Raw genomic sequence first — 20,942 nt, 5'->3', positions numbered from 1 at the left:
AAACGGTTAACACAAGCCATCACATTAATAAGCACACAATGCACCAACTACACACTGATGGTGTGAATAAAAAACACATCTGGCTTTTGCTTTCTCTGTGCACAAGGTAGGCTATGTCAGTTTGAGGTCATACTTTTGTCATAGTTCTGTAAACATAGAGGGATCCAAACTTCAAGTACTGGAGTTTATTTACACACATCAAAACAAACACAAGTGTTTTTTTCCAAGTCAAAACAAAATAATAATTTCACTGTGAAAAAAAAAGAAATCAGTCTACATCGTGTTGTCTCTCTGGGTCTGGCCACAAAATTTTGTCTACATCACATGCAATGTCCTCTAGTCCAAGGCACCGGGGAAAATATCTTCTGGAATGGCGTATCCAGGCCTGACATGATGCCTGGTCAATATCCCCACATGCCTCCTCCATTGCCTGGTAAAGGGCTATGCGTTGATGGGGATGACGGTCATAGACCTTCCAGCGCCAGGCAGAGAAGAACTCTTCAGTTGGATTCAAGAATGGAGAGTATGGGGGGAGGTTGAGTACAGTGAAGAGTGGGTGATCTGTAAACCAGTTGCGGACCAAAGCAGCCCTATGGAAACTAACATTGTCCCATATGATGACGTGTCTGGTCTGCTCTGGTCTCTGAACATTAGTGAGCATGTCATGTAAGGTGTCCAGGAATGTAATAATGCGTGCAGTGTTATATGGGCCCAGGGTTGCATGATGGTGAACAACAGCATTTTGACTTATAGCTGCACACATAGTTATGTTACCACCACGTTGTCCTGGGACATTGATTATGGCACGGTGTCCAATAATGTTCCTGCCACGTCTCCTTGTCTTAGTGAGGTTAAAACCAGCCTCATCCACAAAAAACTGCTCATGACCCACGACATCTGCCTCTAGCTCCATCACTCTCTAGACAAGACAAAACAAATTCAGCACAGCAGGCCCATGCACAGCACTACAGTATGCACTTCCAGATTCAGTACCAATGATACTATAGCTTACCCGCACATAGTCATATCGCAGCTGTTTTACACGTTCACTGTTTCTTTCAAAAGGTACTCTGTAGATTTGTTTCATTCGGATTCTGTTGTGGGCAAGTACACGACCTAATACAGAAATGCTCACATTGTGTATGTTTTGGAAGGTGGTGTCATCCTCAATTATGCACTGCTGAATTTCTCGTAGCCTTATGGAATTATTTGCGATCACCATATTGACTATATGTGTTTCTTGTTCTGCAGTGAACATTCTTCCTCTGCCCCCAGCATCTGGTCGTCTAGCAATTCTGTAAAGTAACAATTTCAGTATTTTTACATCTATGGTATTGTTGTGTTTCTCATTAGAATATGGCAGTGCTACAAATCTTAGTGCAAAGTGACTGTACTAACCGATTCTCATTTCGAAATGTCCTTATGATGCTTGCTACAGTGTAGCGGCTCAAGTTAGGCTGAACCCGCTGGCCAGCTTCCCTCAGGGTCATTCCATGGTTGATTACATGGTCCACTATTGTAGCTCTGATGTCATCAGTAATTCTATTTCTTACTCTTCTTACCCTTCCTCTTCCCCTCCTCGTCCTCCTCTTCCCCCTCCTTGTCCTCTTCCTCTAACTTCACCTCCTTGTCCTTGTCGTCCTCTCTTCCATGTGACAGTGTGCCAGACAGTTGGCAAAATAGTGTAAATAATAGCCATAAATGTGTATAGTTTTGCTAGGAGTGTGTTGATCATTTGGAAATTGAGTGTAAAGCAGTGAGTTGTGTTTACAGTTCCGCAAAAAGAGTGCTGTGCAGTGGATTGTACCTACAGTTTTGCAAAAGTGTGTGTTACAAAATTGCAAACTGAGTGCAAAGCAGTGTTTGTGCTTTTAGTTTTGCAAACTCAGTGAGTGGTTTTAATAGTTTTAGAAATTGTGCTATAAGAATCACAGTTAGGGTTTAAGCATTCAGAAAAAAACTATTACAGTTTTTGTCAACTGCTTACACACAAAATCTTTACTTGTCACACAATTTCTGAAACCTGACACTCAAACACCAGAACCACACACCAAATCTGCAAAACCTTACACTAATTCTCTGCATTTGACTCAGTTTTCAATTTCAGAAAACAGTTTTTGCAAAACACAATACACAGTTCTCTATCTAACACACACATCTAACAGGAAGTATCTTGATTTCCTTTTTCAAACACAACCATTTAAAATGCCACACTAATTCTTCAGTGCTTCACACTAACTCCTCACATGCATAAACACTCATTTCTCTATTTAACACCAACCAATCATGGCTTTAGAACAGGCCTATAAGTAGGCCACAGGTCAAGTTTTGAGTAAGTTTTTGCAGGCAATCCATTGTGTGTGGTGCTGTTTGCACAGATTGTTTTGAGAAATGCACATACTTCATGCCGGTATTACAGTAAGGATAATTCGAGAAATGCACCAAAGTGACAATGGATGCAAGCAATGTATTTCCTTTCTTTCTTACTGTGTAATACTGTATTCAGAACCACGAATGCTTACAGTTAAAAAAAAAATAAATAAATAAAGTTTGTTTTCAATCTTGCATTCATGTTTACCATTAATTTTTCAAGGAATTTTTTATCTCTCTGCCAATTACTTTCAATCTTGTACAGAAATGTACATAGAAGCTCATGAAAGAAGAGCTTCGTGTTTTGAATAACTGTGTATATGATATATCCAAAAATATAATATTATTGTGAAATTGTTTGCAACGTAAGACAAATGTTTGATTTTGAGATATGTTTGTGATATTTTGAATTCAGTGCTTCATTTTGCAAGAGATGTGAGGCATTTTGCATTTTGTGTGTGCAATTCTTGGATTTGTGTGTAAAGTTTTGAAAAAGAGAGGCATAGTTTTGAAAATGTGTGTAAGCAGTTGAAAAAAACTGTAATTTCTTTCTTGTGCTGGACACAGAAGAAGATATTTTGAAGAATGTGGCTAACCAAACAGTTGCTGGTCCACAAAAAAATACTATGGAAGTCACTGTTGACCAGCAACTCTCTGGTTTTCCACCTTCTTCAAAATAGCATTTATTTTCAGCAGAAGAAACTCATTCAGGTTTAAAACAACTTTTGAGCGAGTAAATGAAGGTATAAAAATAAAGCACTAGCCTATTTTAATTTTGGGGTGAATTATTCCTTTAATGTTAATAAAACACCAAACACAAAGAGAAAAATCACTCATTACTCTTGACTGAAAACTTTAATACAGTTGCTTTAATAGGAATCAATCTATATGTTTTATTTTTATATTTGTTCATTCAATTCCTTGAATGCTCCTGCTAAATACACCTATTGTAGACTACCTGAAAATAACACTGTTTATTTTATTTGTATATTATGTGTATTTGTAATGTGTATCTTTGCTCTCACTTTTTAATAACAAAGATGAAATAATGACAACGATTTTTATCTTCACCCACTTTGGCCTAAATATCCGCCATACTTTTTTATAATTTGTTACCTTGAAAGGCTTTGTCTTTATAATAGGGAAATTAGTTTGGCTGTACTGCTCAAACAGCTTGCAAAATAGAAAATCCAACATGACAAAGAATCGTGATACTATTGTGAATCGTGATATTTCTAAAAACTTTTTTGATATTTTTGTCATATCGCCCACCCCAGTGCTGTAGCTCTTGTACAAGATTTAAATTTGAAAGAATTTAGCAATTTTTAAATTAATAAAAAGTGGTTAAATGTTGTAATAACACTGTAAAACCTGTTAACATTAAAAACTTGCACATTCTCTCAGTAGAGACATTACTCATTAATAAATAAAGTCAAAATTATTTTGTAAATCCCATTTTTTCATCTTTGACCTAGAGGAATGCAGGTGCTCAAACATGCAGCTACTCAAAACTTCAATATGTTTTAAAAATATGTCATGAATATTTTAAACCTTGTACATGTGCAAATCTGCCAAAAATAAAAATAAAGAAAAGAAAAGAAATTAAAAAAAAAAAAAAAAAAATCTGACTTTCTATTTGCTTTTAACCTGTACACGCTTTTCACTAAGCTGTTTTTCTTATTTTTCAAGTTCTACATTTTCTCCTTAGCTCCATGTCGCAATAAGTTCTGGGAGTTCATTTTTAGTCCATCTCCTATCCTGAAAAGTCTGTTTTGCAGAGACTGACTAAAAATGAGCTCCTAAAACTTACTGCTATTCTGGAAGATAAATTCTTCAAACTGTGGCACAAGAGGATGTGGTGATGGTCCTTCAAGAGTCACTCACAACTTATCTGTCTGTCTGTATGTATTTCACAACACTTCAGCATGTTATTCTTATTAAGTTATGTTTTAGGATGTAGGCAGAGAAGTGTTTTCTCAGAAGAATAAGAAACTGCTATAAAAAATAAGGATACTGCCAATACTGTAATGCAGTTTGGCAGAGGATGCTGAATGAATTTATTTATTTATTCTTTTATCCATTCTTTCTTTCTTTCTTTCTTTCCTTCTGTAAAACAACTGACAGTATATTCCAATGTGTATTTACTGTATGTTCAGTTGTTTGGTCTTTGAATTTTTCTCTTGTAGTGCTTTTCATCTACTGTAAGGTCTCTTTACAGTAGTGTAATGAAAGTAAACTTTTCCTAAAGTTTATTGCTGAGTTTTACTGTATCTGCGCCCCTTTATTTATGCCGTATACTGTAACAGACATTGACTAGCAAAAGGATTCCTGTTTCCCAAAAGGAGGTTTTTGTAACAGTGTTTTGAACTGATCTCACTAGTGTTCTCTAGACAGGAGCGTAGTCTGAGTATTTGACAGGTTTGTGTATCATCTGAGGCCAAAGTTTGAGTCTGACAAAAGAGAACATGTTTTTGACTAAACTATTTGATTTTGACCTGGAAGTTTGAAGTTGGTGTGTAATTTTGAGATTGTGTTTATAGTTGTGAGAAAATGGTGAATTGTTTCATGAATTGTGTGTTAGCAATCGAGAAAAACTGTAATAATTCTGCACACATGAATATAAGGAGATTTTCACTTCCAGCCTTCATGGACAATTATACATCACTTATATATGATTAAATACAAAATTAATAGCACCCAGACAGCAACATAGTGTTGGCCCAGATATGGCCCACATCTGGCCCACCTGAAATCCATGCGGGCCAGAGGTGGGCCGGATCTGGGCCGACACTGCTTGCTGTCTGGGTAGTTATTAAGATCGATGTGGTTTGGAATTAGTCAAATGTGCTTGGAAAAAAAATATGATCAGAAAATCAACGTGCCTAATAATTATTCACGCACTGTAAAGATGTGCTCACTTTACACAGAGTGTGTGTGATCGCGAAATCGAAAGTGAAAGTGAACTGCGAGCGCTCATTCAAATGTGATTTCAATACCCGCATATTAATAGCGCCAAAATTATATACGATATAGAATGTTTGCGGGAGCGGGACACACACGTTGCGGGAGCAGGCGGTAATAGTCAGAAACTCAGCGGGAGCGGCTTAAGAAAACTCTAGGCTGCACATCAACACACGCTAAGTTTTTTTTTTTTACGCTACCTCATCTCCACCCCAATCATCTGTGCCATTTCCTTCTGTCTTTGACAGCACATATAGGACAATTTTTGAAATAGCGCCATAAACTAAATTTATTTCACAAATTGAAGCACTTTCAAGGACCTATGTTTGTTTTCAAGTACTTTCCAGGCCTTGAATCCATATGTCTGAAATTCAAGTACTTTCAAGAAGCGTGGGAACCCTGATGATCATACTCAAAGGCGTCATGCCCATTCAAAGTGCCCCCTCAGATTTTTGAGCCAAGTGGATTTTGAAAGCAGCTTCCAAAAGACAAAAAATGGCTGAATAATATTTGTTATATTTCATACAAATCACCAGTTGTTAAATTCAAAACTGTGATCGCTGGCTGGCACTGAGCCAGAGACAGACGCGTTCATACAGCTCTGCGCATTATAACCAATCACACACGATTCTGTTGAGCTTATGAATGCAATGACCAATCAGAGGCATTCAGATGAGTTCAGGCTCGCTGACTGAATTCCCTGGCGAATTCTCTCATCAGAAACAACAAAGTGAAGAAGCGTGTACGATGTAAGTAAGATATCCATTTCACAGTTCAAACAGCTTCAGCAATTATAATGGGAGTTTTTGAGACAGAAGTCTTGATAATGAAATGATAATTTTCTTTGATAATGTAAGTTAAATGTCCTTTGCTGTGTTTCTGTACAATGAATGTGTTATAATTAGTAACTTAAAACATTCTTTTTTTTTTATTTTATTAAATTTACGTTAAATACAAAGTCAGTCATATAAAAATATGATAAGGCATGACACCCATATGTGGTACTTAAGTAAAAAAAGACGGATTTTATGCATAGTTGATATGTCATTCTACAGAAATGTCCACTTCTGGTATGGCAATGTCTTAAAGTGTATTTCTTTTTCTAACATTTAAAATTAGACCACATTATTAGATTACCTTTTGATTTTATGAATATACATAAATGATACCAGTGACAGTATAACACCATTGAAAATTTTCATGAAAAATGCATTTTACAAAATGGCTTTTGCAAGGTATCAAACCACATGTTGTCAGTCATGGTATACTCACTAAATTAAATAGTTTAAGCCATTTGTATTCTAGTTTTTTTTACAATTCCCCAACAGTAAAGCAGGTCATACCAGTGAGTTCAACTAAAAGCTTCATATGAAATATCATTTACATCATATATTTGATAGTTATGAATACATTATTGTTTTTTTTTAAAAGGAAGAAAAAAACCCTGTTTTGGGCCTCAAAATAAAGCACCTTTTCTCCGTACATGGCTATGGGGACAAGTAGTTTTATGAAGCTTGGTATTCTATATAATTAAATAAAAAACAATTATTGTTCAAGGTGGTGGAATTGCTCAAATAACATATTGTTTGATTTTAAAATATAAAGAAATCGTAACCCTAAAGTGTTTTTCAAGTAATATTTCTGTAAAGGCTAGGAAGAGAAAAATTGACATTTCCATTGAATGACCCTAATAGAACATTAGGCTAATTAGGCTAATTTGCCCATTGTCCATTATAGATTAACTAACATGATATATAAAGGTGCAAAATGCATTTGCTTACAGTTTAGTTACTGGGAATATTTCGAATAGAAAGGAAAAATTAAGTAAGACATTAGCCTACTGGTGTGTCAACCCCACCTCCTGTGCCCCCTCAAAAATAATAAGTGCATGACGCCCCTGATCATACTTATGAAATCTTTAGATCTAATATTTGTATTATTGGAAGAAGCGGACAATCAGCCATGGTTTTATGACCCTTTAATAGCGGGAGAACTGATTTGATTTTATTATTTTCTTTTTCAACATATCATTTCACATTGTTTCAATTCTCATATATTTCTGCATCTTTTAAGTAAAAATGTAATAACATTAGCTTATAATAGCAAGAAACATTTCAACCTGACATTTTTTATTCATTCAAAATATCAATTTTGATTCGGACATAGGTAATGTTATCCTGATATTGTTCAGACGCTGGCCTGAATTCTGCCAAAGCTCTGTCATACTTTTCCAGCTCTGCCTGAAGTTGATCACCCTCAATTTTCCCAATGATGGCCTCGACAATCATGTCGATCCCCAAGAACACCACTGCCAACACCACACCAGCTAATGCAGTTGCTCCAATTTTAACAAACTTGCTTGTTATGTTTGCCAGAATAGTTCCATTCTTAAGTAAACAGCCAAATAAAACCGCAGATCCCAAAGATCCAATACCACAAACTATTGCAAAAGCATTTGAAATTGCTTTAAAATCTACAGAAGACAGAGAAGACACTTTTCGCAGTTTCTTGTACAAGGTGGGTTCCAGCTTCTCCTTCAGCTTCTTGTCAATCTTCTCTACTTCTGCCTGAATCATATTCATGCATCCAATCATCACATCACAGTTCTCCCGAAGAGTAGCGCTCTCGTTCAGGGTGATATGTTCGAAGGAGCAACTCAAGTACTTGTTCATAGCATCAATCAGTTGGTTGGTGGCTCTGAAGTTGTTCTTCATCAGATCTTGAATCTCTTGACTTCTGCGGATGAGCTGCTCCTTTCTTTTAGGATTTTCAGGGTAGAAGATGTCACTCCACATTTTTCTTTATATTAGGATCCTTAAGAAGAGAAACCATTTTTAAGGAAACTATAATTGAAAAGGCATTAACCTGTTAGCCTTCACCCCGCTTACTGAAACCCCAAACTAAAACAGATACAGTTCAAGAAGCCTTTCCACTAAAATCATACACTCTTAAAAGTGCTGGGTTATTTCTGTAAACACATAGTTGGGTTGTTAGTGCTGGGTCAAATGACTGCAAGGGGTTCTTTCACCACTGAACACCTGGGTTTGTTTATTTTTCCTCTTCATCGAATTTTCTGGGGTCTTCACTCGTCTCGCCGTCAGATGGTCAAGCAACTCGCAGCAAGCAGGATTATAACGTAAATTAATATGATAATATGATTATTTACCTCTATTTTTATAAGATGTGATGAGAGCACACTGATTTCACGGTTAATGTGGTATTTGATCTGTCACTGTGCGGGTTAAAGTTGGCGTTATTCTGTGAATGAAGTAGCCGCCTACATTTTTTGCCAAAAAAGGCCTCAGCAATCTCTTTATCGTTATATAAAAGTTATAAATATAGGCTATATATTAGTTGTGTGTGTGTGTGTGTGTGTGTGTGTGTGTGTGTGTGTGCGTGTGTGCGCGCAAAGTTTTATATTTTAACGCCTCATGGAAAAGGTATGAACTATCGTTAGGTCAGAAATACAGGGGTAAGTTCCGGTAACTTACTGTCTGTGTAACGTTTCTGTGTGGCTTTGTAATGTTTTGTCATAATTAGATCTTTTCGTACTAAAATTTATCTTTTAAGGTCTTTTTTTCCCCAAGTAAACGTGCAGCCGAATCCAACAATAACTTATTTTCGCGTTCTCTTTTCTTCAGGTAACGTTAGCTGCATTAGGTATACCCTTAACGTTAAACCACAATATTGCATGTATGTAATATTATTCTTAAATGGTATGTAATATTCTTAAATATTTTACTTAAAATGTTGTCTAAAGTTAGACTTATTCTCTCATGGTGTTTGAGGTCCTTCCTCTGTTTTAGTGAATGCTTTTGTTGCTTTAATCAGAACACAAATTTATCCAGGTTAACAGTAAGTTAGAGAGGCTATAGTTTGTATAGTTTGTATTTTTTAGTTTGTATAGGTACTTTTTTATAGATAGTATATTTATATTTATAGTCAAAATCTATCAGTAGGATAGTTGTGTATAGGTTTATATTGTCTTACTCCATTGTTGTATGCCTGTATTTATGTAGCACCGTGGTCCTGTGAGGCACGACATTTCGTTCCACTGTATGCCCCCGCATGTAGCGGAATGACAATAAAGCTCAACTTGACTTGACTTGACTGACTTGACTATGCTATTCAAGTTCTTTCTTTTGTTTAAAAATCTTATAAATGTATGAGGTGACAAAGGGGGCCTTTTACCTCACACATGGGGCACACAGTATTGATACAAATACTTCAGCTAAAATAATGTTGTTTTTTTATAATGTCTAAGTTAATACTTGTTAAAAACAATCACTTTAGCAAAGTTTGTTCTGTTTTCTACGATGGCGTTTTAGTTTAGACCACATTATTAGATTACCTTTTGATTTTATGAATATACATAAATGATACCAGTGACAGTATAACACCATTGAAAATTTTCATGAAAAATGCATTTTACAAAATGGCTTTTGCAAGGTATCAAACCACATGTTGTCAGTCATGGTATACTCACTAAATTAAGTAGTTTAAGCCATTTGTATTCTAGTTTTTTTACAATTCCCCAACAGTAAAGCAGGTCATACCAGTGAGTTCAACTAAAAGCTTCATATGAAATATCATTTACATCATATATTTGATCATTATGAATACATTATTGTTTTTTTAAATTAGTTTAATTAGTTATTTTTTAAGCAATAAAACATTATAAAGGTTGAAGTGGACTCAAATTTGTTAACATACTTTATATTGTTGTCTTTTCTGCTGTAAACGTTAAGTGACTATTCACAAACTGTTTTATTCATGGTATACTGTAAATGAGGACATAATATTTAACGTCTTCCATTCATTATTTGTAGCGCGCCAGCCAACCAGTATTTTGTGCTTTATTGCTTTTACACACAGCTCAGCTTTCAAATTCTGCCAGTTTTATAATGAAATACAAATTATAAATGTGTTTTTGCTCTTTATTTCAAGCTTATAGCAAGATATAAAGTGAAGGTACATCATAAGGCATGAAAAAAAAAAAACAGTTTAGCCTAATTTATAATGAAAATGTCTCGTCGTTCGTTATTGTAATCGGAAAGATGATTGACCCACATGCCGCTTGACAAACACATTATTGCAATATAGCCTACATATTGTTTGTATTCCGCTATAAAACTGACAGATTTTGAAAACTGAGATTTATCTCCCCGTGCTCCAATTCCGGGCAAAAGGCTAGAATAGCCTATATCAAAATATTATAACTATATAATCTTTATTCTCGTAGTGTTTCGACTTTATTCTCGTAATATTTTGACTTTATTCTCGTCAGATTTTGACTTTATTCTCATAGTGTTTCAACTTTATTCTCGTAATATTTCGACTTTATTCTCGTAGTGTTTCAACTTTATTCTCGTAATATTTCGACTTTATTCTCGTAGTGTTTCGACTTTATTCTCGTAGTGTTTCGATTTTATTCTCGTAGTGTTTCAACTTTATTCTCGTAATATTTCGACTTTATTCTCGTAGTGTTTCGATTTTATTCTCGTAGTGTTTCAACTTTATTCTCGTAATATTTCGACTTTATTCTCGTAGTGTTTCGACTTTATTCTCGTAATATTTCGACTTTATTCTCGTAGTGTTTCGACTTTATTCTCGTAGTGTTTCGATTTTATTCTCGTAGTGTTTCGACTTTATTCTCGTAGTGTTGCGATTTTATTCTCGTAGTGTTTCGATTTTATTCTCGTAGTGTTTCGACTTTATTCTCGTAATATTTCGACTTTATTCTCGTCAGATTTTGACTTTATTCTCGTAGTGTTTCGACTTTATTCTCGTAGTGTTTCAACTTTATTCTCGTAATATTTCGACTTTATTCTCGTAATATTTCGACTTTATTCTCGTAGTGTTTCGACTTTATTCTCGTAGTGTTTCGATTTTATTCTCGTAGTGTTTCGACTTTATTCTCGTAATATTTCGACTTTATTCTCGTCAGATTTTGACTTTAATATATGTGATATTTATAACAACATAATATATGATATTTACCATCTGAATCTAACCATGTCATGTGAACAAATGGAAAAGTCAGCCATCTATTAATTATCATGTTAATTACTGTGCGCCTTTAGCCCCAACAGCAGAGCCGCTTTTTATCCCAAATACATACTTTTACATATTCTTTCTTTATTTAAAAACTGTTGCTTTAATTATCTTAAGCAAAACTGAAAATCTTAAAGAAGGCCTTTGTCTCAAAATATATGCATTATTTTTAGTGATTCTCATTTGCTACTTAAATCTACAACATTTTAAAAAACATAAAATATAAGATCAAGTAAGCACAGAATCAACTTTGCACTGCAGCATGTGATCACGTCAAAGATCAGACAAATAAAATCGTGCATGTTGAAAAGCGAATGTTTTGCAAAGTGCTACGCCACGTTTTTGTGCCATCTAGTGGTTTAGATGAAAATAATATCAAAGGTGCCTTTTACCCCGGGGAGCCTTTAGCCTCGTTGTACCCTACTGTGCAAAAGTTTTAGGCCACTAGTATTTTCAACAGTTAAAAATGGTTTTAAGTCAGTTATTTCTATCTTTTGCTGCAGTGTGTCAGTAGGAAATATCAGTTTACATTTCCAAACATTCATTTTGTCATTAATTGTAATAATCCAGTGAATGTCTGACAACAGCCAGTGCTCCGCACAGATCGGATCTGATCATCATCCAGTCTGTCTGGAATGACATGAAGAAACTGAGACAAACGAAATCCAGAAGAACTATGGCAACATCTCCAAGACGCTTCAAGAAACCTACCTGCAAACCTACAGTACTGTTAAAAGTTTTAGACACTTGTGAAAAAATACTGTAAAATGAGGATGCTGTCAAAAATAATGTCATAAATAGATTTTCTTTATCAATTAACTTCTGTTAACTAAATTAAATCAACATTTGGTCTGATCATCCTTTAAATTTAATGCAGCTTTTGCCCTCGGTGCACTTGAGCAAAGTTTCTCATGAGCTTTGCAGGAGGTTTCTTGAAGCATTTTGGAGACATTACCACAGTTGTTCTGGATTTAGTCTGTCTCAGTTTATTCTGTTTCTTCATGTCATTCCAATCCAGACAGACTGGATGATGACCAGATCAGACCAAACAAAAATGTCACTGGATTATTACAATTAATTGCAAAATGAATGTTTGGAAATGTAAAGTGATATTTCCTCCCGACACACTACAGCAGAAGATAGAAATAACTGACTTAAAACCATTTTTTTTATTTAGCTGGCTAAAATACTAGTTGCCTAAAACTTTTGCACAGTACTATATATATACTATAACCATTTATACTTTAAATACCCCATAATTTATGCCATGTTGGTTGGATGAAATTTAGGTAGACAACCAAGAAGTGCCAGTAAGCAGAAAGAAACCTAAATCAGTAACACAATAAATATTTAGTTTGAGCAGCCTTTACCAGACCCAGTTCACAGGAAAACCCTGATGGTTTGGCTGATTTCCATAAAATACACTTAAACGTTATTTAATTACATCAACTTAAATGTTACAACTTGTGAAAATGTAAGTTATGTTGCAAGACTAAGTGTCGTGTAATTAACAGGTGGGGACCAACACGGTGATGCATTCCTGTACATTCTGTGCCTTGGTGACGAGACAGCAACATCCCACACCTTCGCCATTGTTTCAGGCCGTGCCGTTGAAACGGACTTGTTGCTTGAGGCTGTTTATCATTTTCAAGTCCTTTTTTTGTGCTTGATGTTAGCTACACTAACATCTTCCTTCCTGGGAATTTCTCCAGCATGCAGTATATCATATCGATGGACATGAGTCTTCATGTGTGAAGTATTTGAGGGCAACAGTTTTTTCTGGCCACTTGTAACGTTTTAATTGTCACGTATTGTCTGTTGTAGGTCTCTTTGTTTGGCTTAGGTTTAATGGCACAATGTTTGGACTGATTCTCATGTGGCAATAATCAATTTCATAGAGTTATGATGCTGCAATGTTGACAAAGAATAGGAATCTACAGTACCTAGTTTACAAAGTTTTGTTTTTTAAAGAAACTGATCTACAAAACACATTTTATTTGTGTCTGTAGGGATTGGGTGTAATGTGTAACAGTATAGCACCCATTCAATTTTTTTTTTTTTAATAAATGTGAAAACTCATTAAATTGATATTTACAGTTGCATTTTTTGTATTACAGAAAAATAATAATTTTACATTTCTTTGTGATTGTTATTTATTATTATTATTAGTAATATTGGTAAATATAAACGTAGCAAGGCAATGAGACAACAAATAACCCAATGTTTGGGTAATGTTTAACCCAGAAACACAGTTAACCTGACCCACTGGTTGGGTTAAATAAACAACCCAGCATTCTGGGTCAAACGGTTAAACCCAGCACTTGGGTCAAAACAACCCAGCGCGTGTTCTGTCCCATAGTTACCCAGCGGCTGGGTTAAGGTTGGGTTATTTTTTTAACCCAGCCTTTTTAGAGTGTATTGTCTGTATTGTTTTGTGGTGCAAAGTGCCCCATTTACACCTCTCTGGCCTGCTTATGGCTCTATTCTTTTGTCTCTATTAAAATTACTAATGGGTCATCGCTTTTTCTTTTTTTTTCGGTAGAAAGACAAACATAAATATTAAATGTCACAGATTTACTGAGTAATCCAGTGTTTTGTAGAGGAGGGTCAAAATTAAAAATTTCACCTGAGATTTGGAGCCAAATTACAGGGGGTTAAAAATGACTTTAGAAAGATGGCAGCATCATTATTCTATTTTTACACCAAAAAATGAGATGAAAAACATATTTTAACAGTATTCTGCATACTGATAAATGCCGATTAGCATTGCGTTAAGTGCCCCCTGCCATTTTTCCTAACTAGATAAAGTCAAGATACATTTTTGTTGTTGCCATGGACTATGTTGACAAGAATGATGTGTAAATATTCACACAAGCTTACACTGGTGACGTACCTGAGAGAAAACAGATTTCACAGTAAGGGATTTAATTTAAAGCAGTTAGAAAAAAGTGTTTTAAAGCTTATTGTTGTGCAAAACATCACAATTATGTATTCTATTATCAAAGGCCTGTATTTAGGGAGTACAAGTTATTTAAGTAAAAAAATAAATAAATAAAAATTACAGTATTTTTTGAGGGTACAACGGCATCGCTTCCCACTATCATACTGTAGTTACTCTGTTCTGATCATAAAGGCCCAGGTTTCCTATTTAAAAATTACCTCAAGTTAGCATCAGCTAGCTACTTATCTAGCCATTTAGAAACAGCTAACAATATTTTTCAAATAATGTAATTTTATCATTTCTAATTATTGGTTACATTCTTTTTCATTTTAAACTAAAACTGATTGTACGGTATTTGCTGTGAATGCATAAAGCAAACTGTTTTGTCAGGCTGGGGGCATTTTACCTCACATGTGGGGCAAAACAGATACCATTGCAAGCTGAGTATTAAAGTAACTGACATTACAAGTACTGAAGTATTTAAAGCACATCTATATTTTATCATTCCAAGTCTACTGAAGCTGTGAACAGTCGCTCCGTGAACAGTCATTTAATTCAAAAGGTACACCTGAACTTTAGCATGACACAAGTGGTCATGAGAGACAATGCTATTTCACAACCAAACCTGATGGAACAAAATTCCTGTGCCCATAGTGTCTGCGTATTAATGCCATAAAGTTTTCTCATTGAAAGTCAATATGTGACAGCTTGGGAGTGAGAATGTGTAGACGTTATAAGCACTTTAAAATACTTACAACTGGTACCTGGTGCTGTAGACTCCTTTGTGGTCTCTCCTTTCTTGTTACCTTACAATTAAAGCAAAGGAGGCAAATTCTGTTATAAAACAAGTTAGTTTACTGATTACAATTTCTTTCTCTAGCAGTGGAACAATTTAGCAAATATTGTAAGTTACAGTACTAACCCAAAGTTTTTCAATCAGAGACTTCTGGCTCGGAGGCACTCTTCAGGTGGCGAGTCAGCATCTAATGTAACTCTTGGTATTCCGGATATTAAAGATAAACTGGTGACCTCCCCAGTGAGGCAATCCAGACTGGAAACACCCTCTGAAAAGACAAGCTCCTGTCTTCTCGTCTGTATCACTTCTCACCCACAGCAACAAACTTCATGCTTTTTTTTTCACTGTGATTTGTTTTATCATTATATGATGACTGTGGCTCAGTTTGTAAAGTATGAGTAACTGCTAGATCATTTTATCTTACTAAGGTAACTTACTGGGCATTTAAATACAGATGACTATGATTTATAACCAAAAGAGAAGGTGCAAGGCAGTTGTCAAGAAAAGAGTTTTGCTAAATTTAGCTTTTTTTTTTTTGGTTTGTTTTGTTTTGGGGTTTTTTCTCAAAAAGCTCAAGGCAAGAAATTTTGCTATTTTTTTAAATTTATTTAGCATAAAAAAGGCACATACTTTCATCTGAATGGCACAAAACGGGGAAACCATTGAACAGCTAGCCAGCCAACCAGCAGAAATAATTAAGTTGTTTATTTATGATACAGCATGATATTAGCTTGTCACTTAGATACACTCTAAGAAAGAATATGTGAAAAATGGAAAAGGTACTGGTAATTTTCTGCCAATACATTATCTGTTAAGTAGTAACCCTAAAACACAAAATTCAATGTGTAATTTAAAACACCTGTGAAAAATCAATACAGATTGCTTAATATTAACACAGTGAACTTTGCCTTATTTTTACAGACTTTTATTAGGAGATGAACTCCCTTTACACTGCTTAAAACTATTTTCAGAATCTGTAGTTTTACTAATTAATAATAATAATAAAAAAATAAAACAGATGAAATGTAATTAAAATATCTGATCATAAAGATGTTCCGGTGAGTGGACACACGCTGTTTTCTCTCTAAATGCACCAGACACTTTCCTATAAACACTCCATGTTACAAGGAAAACATTGTGCAACTCTGAGTGTGCTACACACAGGAGAGTGGGCTGGACAAACCACCTGTAGAAACACACTCTTTCCTCTCTAAATGCACCAGACACTTTCTCATTAACACTCCGTCCCCCTGGTTTCACAGACAAGGCTTAAGCTTAATCCTAGACTAAAATGTAAATCTGAGCTGTTTCAACTGAAATAAACTTGCACTGACTGATCTTAAAATATATCACTGCCTTTGTTTTGTCTCAAGATGCACACCAGTAATGTTTTTTTTTTTCTAAGCATGATTATAAAAATACTTGCTTACACTTTATTTCTATAGTCCACTTTAGACATTCTACTAACTATAAGTAACTTTGTAATTGCCTGCCAACTACATGTCAACTAATTCTCATTCATTTGTAACTACATGTCTACTAACTCTGAGTAGGGTAAGTTTAGGGTTAGTAGAATAAGTTGACATATACTTGCAAAGTTTCTCGTAGTCAGTATGTTGTATGTTGTGGACCCATCAAAATAAAGTGTTAGAAGATATTGAACAGACAGTCTACTAATACTCTAATGACTGCTAGTCGACATGTAGTTGCAAAGTTACTTACTGTTAGTAGAATGTCTAAAGTGGACTATCGAAATAAAGTGTTACCAAATACTTAAATGTCCTAATTGAACAATGGCCTAATCCTGGTTTAGTCTAAGCCCTGTCTGTGAAACCGGGCCAATGTCTCAAAAACTTAATAAGGACTAACCAAATGTTTACTTGTGAATGCACCACAAATCATATTGCACTATTTGCTTCTTTACCTTAAATACCTCTTTTGCACAATATCATGCACAGTTATTATGTAAAGTACTTGTATAGTCTGTCTCAGGTTATGTGTATATAGTCAACTATTTATAGTATATGTATAGTTAGATTACTGATTTCATGAAGTTAGTTATGTATAGATTTAAAAATTATTCTTATGTCTAGTGTTGTATGTTTATATTTATGTTTATTTATGTAGCACCGTGGTCCTGCGAGACACAATGTTTCGTTCCACTGTATGTCCACACATGTAGCGGAATAACAATAAAGCCCGAGTTGACTTAACTTACTCAGTCTGTTAAAATCAAAGTAAGTTTAATATGATGAGGGATCTTGCCACACAACAGAAGCCTCTATAAACATTTAATTTCAATTTAAGTGTGTTAAAAAAAAAATACTACTAATTCATTCCATCAATTTGCTAAAAAGTACACATAATTTAGAAAATCGAGGGAATAAATTGTGCGCATGATTTAGCCTACTATGTTTTTCCTGCATGTCACGTGCAGGGCTCTGTAGATTGCTTAGCTTACGGATAATATTTTTAGTTTGAATCATCATTTTGAGCGATTAAGTGCTTGGACTTAATTATAATGTATAAATTCCACTCCTAAAAGACCAGTTTGTAAACATTTTCCTCTCAGCAATCACTAGACAAGATACACAATAAATCACATAATTAAGAAACACATGAAATTTATAAGTAATAATGCACTAAAATAATTTTATGTAGCAAAAATCTCTTCTTAGATACCGCAATCACTACGAATCACTAAAAATATTATCCGTAATGGAGAGCAGCTGGATTAAAACTAAATTAGAGGTATTTTGTTTAGCTTGGCGGGAAAGTACCCGATCCTACAGAAAAGCATTAAAAACAGCTAGATCTGATTACTTTTCATATCTTCTAGAAGAAAACAAACATAACCCTCGGTCTTTATTCAATAAAGTAACTAAATTAACGAAAAATCAAGCATTAACAGGTGTTGGCATTTCCCAAGAGCATAGCAGTAATGACTTTATGAACTACTTCACTTCCAAGATCAATACTATCAGAGATAATCTTGTATCCTTGCAGCCGTCAGCTACAGTATCGCATCAGATAGCGCACTATAGATCCCCTGAGGAACAATTACATTCATTAATTACAGACCGATCTCAAATCTCCCTTTTCTGTCAAAGATACTAGAAAAGGTAGTATCCTCACAATTATATTCCTTCCTAGAGAAAAATGATATCTGTGAGGAATTCCAGTCAGGATTTAGATCGTATCATAGTACTGAGACTGCTCTCATTAGAGTTAAAAATGACCTGCTTCTATCATCTGATCGTGGTTGTATCTCTTTATTAGTTCTACTGGATCTTAGCGCTGCGTTCGACACTATCGACCACAACATTCTTTTGAATAGACTACAAAACTTTGTTGGCATTAGTGGAAGTGCCTTAGCATGGTTCAAATCGTACTTATCTGACCGCCATCAGTTCGTAGCAGTGAATGAAGAGGTATCATATCGATCACAAGTGCAGTATGGAGTACCTCAAGGCTCAGTACTAGGGCCGTTACTTTTCATTAGTAACTAGATATTATCAGGAGACATGGTGTTAGCTTTCACTGTTATGCTGATGATACTCAGCTCTATATTTCTTCGCGGCCCGGTGAAACACACCAAATTGAGAAACTAACGGAATGCATAGTCGATATAAAAAACTGGATGACGAATAATTTTTTACTGCTAAATTCTGAAAAAACAGAGGTGTTAATTATCGGACCTAAAACCCCCCACATGTAATAACCTAGAACATTATCTAACACTTGACGGCTGCTCTGTCAATTCTTCTTCATCAGTCAGGAACCTAGGTGTGCTGTTTGATAGCAATCTTTCATTTGAAAGCCATGTTTCCAGCATCTGTAAAACTGCATTTTTTCATCTCAAAAGCATATCTAAATTGCGACCAATGCTCTCAACGTCAAATGCAGAAATGTTAATTCATGCGTTTATGACCTCAAGGTTAGACTATTGTAATGCTTTATTGGGTGGTTGTTCTGCACGCTTGATCAACAAACTACATTGGTCCAAAATGCAGCAGCTAGAGTCCTTACTAGAACCAGGAAATATGACCATATTAGCCCGGTTCTGTCAACACTGCACTGGCTCCCTATCAAACATCGGATAGATTTTAAAATCTTGTTAATTACTTATAAAGCCCTGAATGGTTTAGCTCCTCAGTACTTGAGCGAGCTCTTATCGCATTATAGTCCTCCACGTCCGCTGCGTTCTCAAAACTCTGGCCGTTTGATAATACCTAGAATATCAAAATCGACTGCGGGCGGCAGATCCTTTTCCTATTTAGCACCCAAACTCTGGAACAATCTACCTATCACTGTTCAGGAGGCAGACACACTCTGTCAGTTTAAATCTAGATTAAAGACCCATCTCTTTAGCCTGGCTTACACATAACACACTAATACGCTTCTATTATTCAAATCCGTTAAAGGATTGTTAGGCTGCATTAATTAGATGAACCGGAACCGGGAACACTCCCCATAACACACGATGTACTCGTTACATCGTAAGTAGAATGGCATCTACGCTAATATTTGTCTGTTTCTTTCCTATTCTGTTTCTCAGTCCGTATCCGATCAGATGGTGGATCAGCACCAAGAGATGATGTCTACAGCCCTGACCATCAGCGGAGACCAGGACACCCAGATGACCCCAGAGATATATCCCCAGATATATCAACCAAAAATAACAAAATAACTAAAATATAATAAAATACCTAACTACATAATACTACTATTGTTAGAAATTGCAACAAAATTAAAATAGAAATATAAACTTTTGAACTGCAGGTTTCGTCTGGTCAGAGGAGAACTGACCCCGACTGAGTCTGGTTTCTCCCAAGGTTTTTCTCCATTCTGTCTCGGAGGAGTTTTGGTTCCTTGCCGCTGTCGCCTCTGGCTTGCTCAGTTGGGGACACTTAATTTCTAGCGATTATCGCCGATTTGATTGCACAGATACTATTTAAACTAAACCGAGCTAGACAATGACATCTCTGAATTCAATAATGAAATGCCTTTAACTGAAAATTGAGTGTTTAATTTTATCATTATACATTACTGACACTCTATCCTCCAATTTGATACTGTTAAGTGCTTTGACACAATCTGTATTGTTAAAAGCGCTATATAAATAAAGGTGACTTGACTTGACCTCGTCTTGTCTTTGTCAGATGGTTGTGGAGGTTCAGGTTCGACTCACAGTTTCTCTCCCTCGCTCCAGTTCCTGTGTTCCTGTTCTGAGGATCGTCTGCGGTTCGTCCGTTGCGTTCTGCACACGGAGTCCTGCGTTGCCGAGCCTGTTATTCTACTGTTGCCTCGTTTCTCACCTGCACTACCTCTTCTATTGTGTTTAATAAACACCTGTTCTCACTTGCTATTGAATCCGTGACTTTTTCCTTTGAGTCATGACAGTTGGTTTGTCCAGCCCACTCTCCTGTGTGTAGCACACTCAGAGTTGCACAATGTTTTCCTTGTAACATGGAGTGTTTATAGGAAAGTGTCTGGTGCATTTAGAGAGAAAACAGCGTGTGTGTCCACTCACCGGAACATCTTTATGATCAGATATTTTAATTACATTTCATCTGTTTTATTTTTTTATTATTATTATTAATTAGTAAAACTACAGATTCTGAAAATAGTTTTAAGCAGTGTAAAGGGAGTTCATCTCCTCATAAAAGTCTGTAAAAATAAGGCAAAGTTCACTGTGTTAATATTAAGCAATCTGTATTGATTTTTCACAGGTGTTTTAAATTACACATTGAATTTTGTGTTTTAGGGTTACTACTTAACAGATAATGTATTGGCAGAAAATTACCAGTACCTTTTCCA

At 35.4% G+C, this 20,942-nt stretch overlaps 2 protein-coding genes across 4 annotated transcripts; both read right to left on the bottom strand.

Moving 5' to 3' along the window:
* Window positions 1-268: 268 nt before the first annotated feature.
* LOC131540831 (uncharacterized) lies at window positions 269-1,246 on the bottom strand. Its single transcript, XM_058776088.1, has 2 exons — window positions 1,013-1,246; window positions 269-919 (listed from the first exon to the last, which is right to left on the bottom strand). The coding sequence occupies exons 1-2, from the start codon at window positions 1,220-1,222 to the stop codon at window positions 269-271; spliced, it is 861 nt and encodes a 286-aa protein (XP_058632071.1). The 5' UTR covers window positions 1,223-1,246.
* A 6,060-nt stretch (window positions 1,247-7,306) lies between these two features.
* Window positions 7,307-20,386, bottom strand: LOC131541118 (single-pass membrane and coiled-coil domain-containing protein 3-like). Of its 3 annotated transcripts, none has more exons than XM_058776669.1 (4): window positions 20,314-20,386; window positions 15,249-15,390; window positions 15,082-15,132; window positions 7,307-8,145 (listed from the first exon to the last, which is right to left on the bottom strand). In XM_058776669.1, the coding sequence occupies exon 4, from the start codon at window positions 8,124-8,126 to the stop codon at window positions 7,461-7,463; it is 666 nt and encodes a 221-aa protein (XP_058632652.1). In that variant the 5' UTR covers window positions 8,127-8,145; window positions 15,082-15,132; window positions 15,249-15,390; window positions 20,314-20,386; the 3' UTR covers window positions 7,307-7,460. The 3 variants fall into 3 exon arrangements, with proteins under 3 accessions (XP_058632652.1, XP_058632651.1, XP_058632653.1); XM_058776668.1 differs by having other exon boundaries at window positions 20,266-20,353; XM_058776670.1 differs by lacking the exons at window positions 15,249-15,390; window positions 20,314-20,386 and having other exon boundaries at window positions 15,082-15,233.
* Window positions 20,387-20,942: the final 556 nt, after the last annotated feature.

The sequence above is a fragment of the Onychostoma macrolepis genome, chromosome 05 (genome assembly GCF_012432095.1).
Source record: "Onychostoma macrolepis isolate SWU-2019 chromosome 05, ASM1243209v1, whole genome shotgun sequence".
NCBI lineage: Eukaryota > Metazoa > Chordata > Actinopteri > Cypriniformes > Cyprinidae > Onychostoma > Onychostoma macrolepis.
The sequence above is the reverse complement of the archived record's forward strand: the minus strand, read 5'-3'. Positions and strand labels throughout refer to the sequence as shown.

Bases quoted from the DNA above. Each gene is read 5' to 3' on its own strand.
- LOC131541118 (XM_058776669.1), bottom strand. From the start codon at position 8,126: ATGTGGAGTGACATCTTCTACCCTGAAAATCCTAAAAGAAAGGAGCAG.
- LOC131540831 (XM_058776088.1), bottom strand. From the start codon at position 1,222: ATGGTGATCGCAAATAATTCCATAAGGCTACGAGAAATTCAGCAGTGC. The intron at 920-1,012 runs GTAAGCTATAGT...TGTCTTGTCTAG, and splicing joins TGCGATATGACTATGTGCGG to AGAGTGATGGAGCTAGAGGC.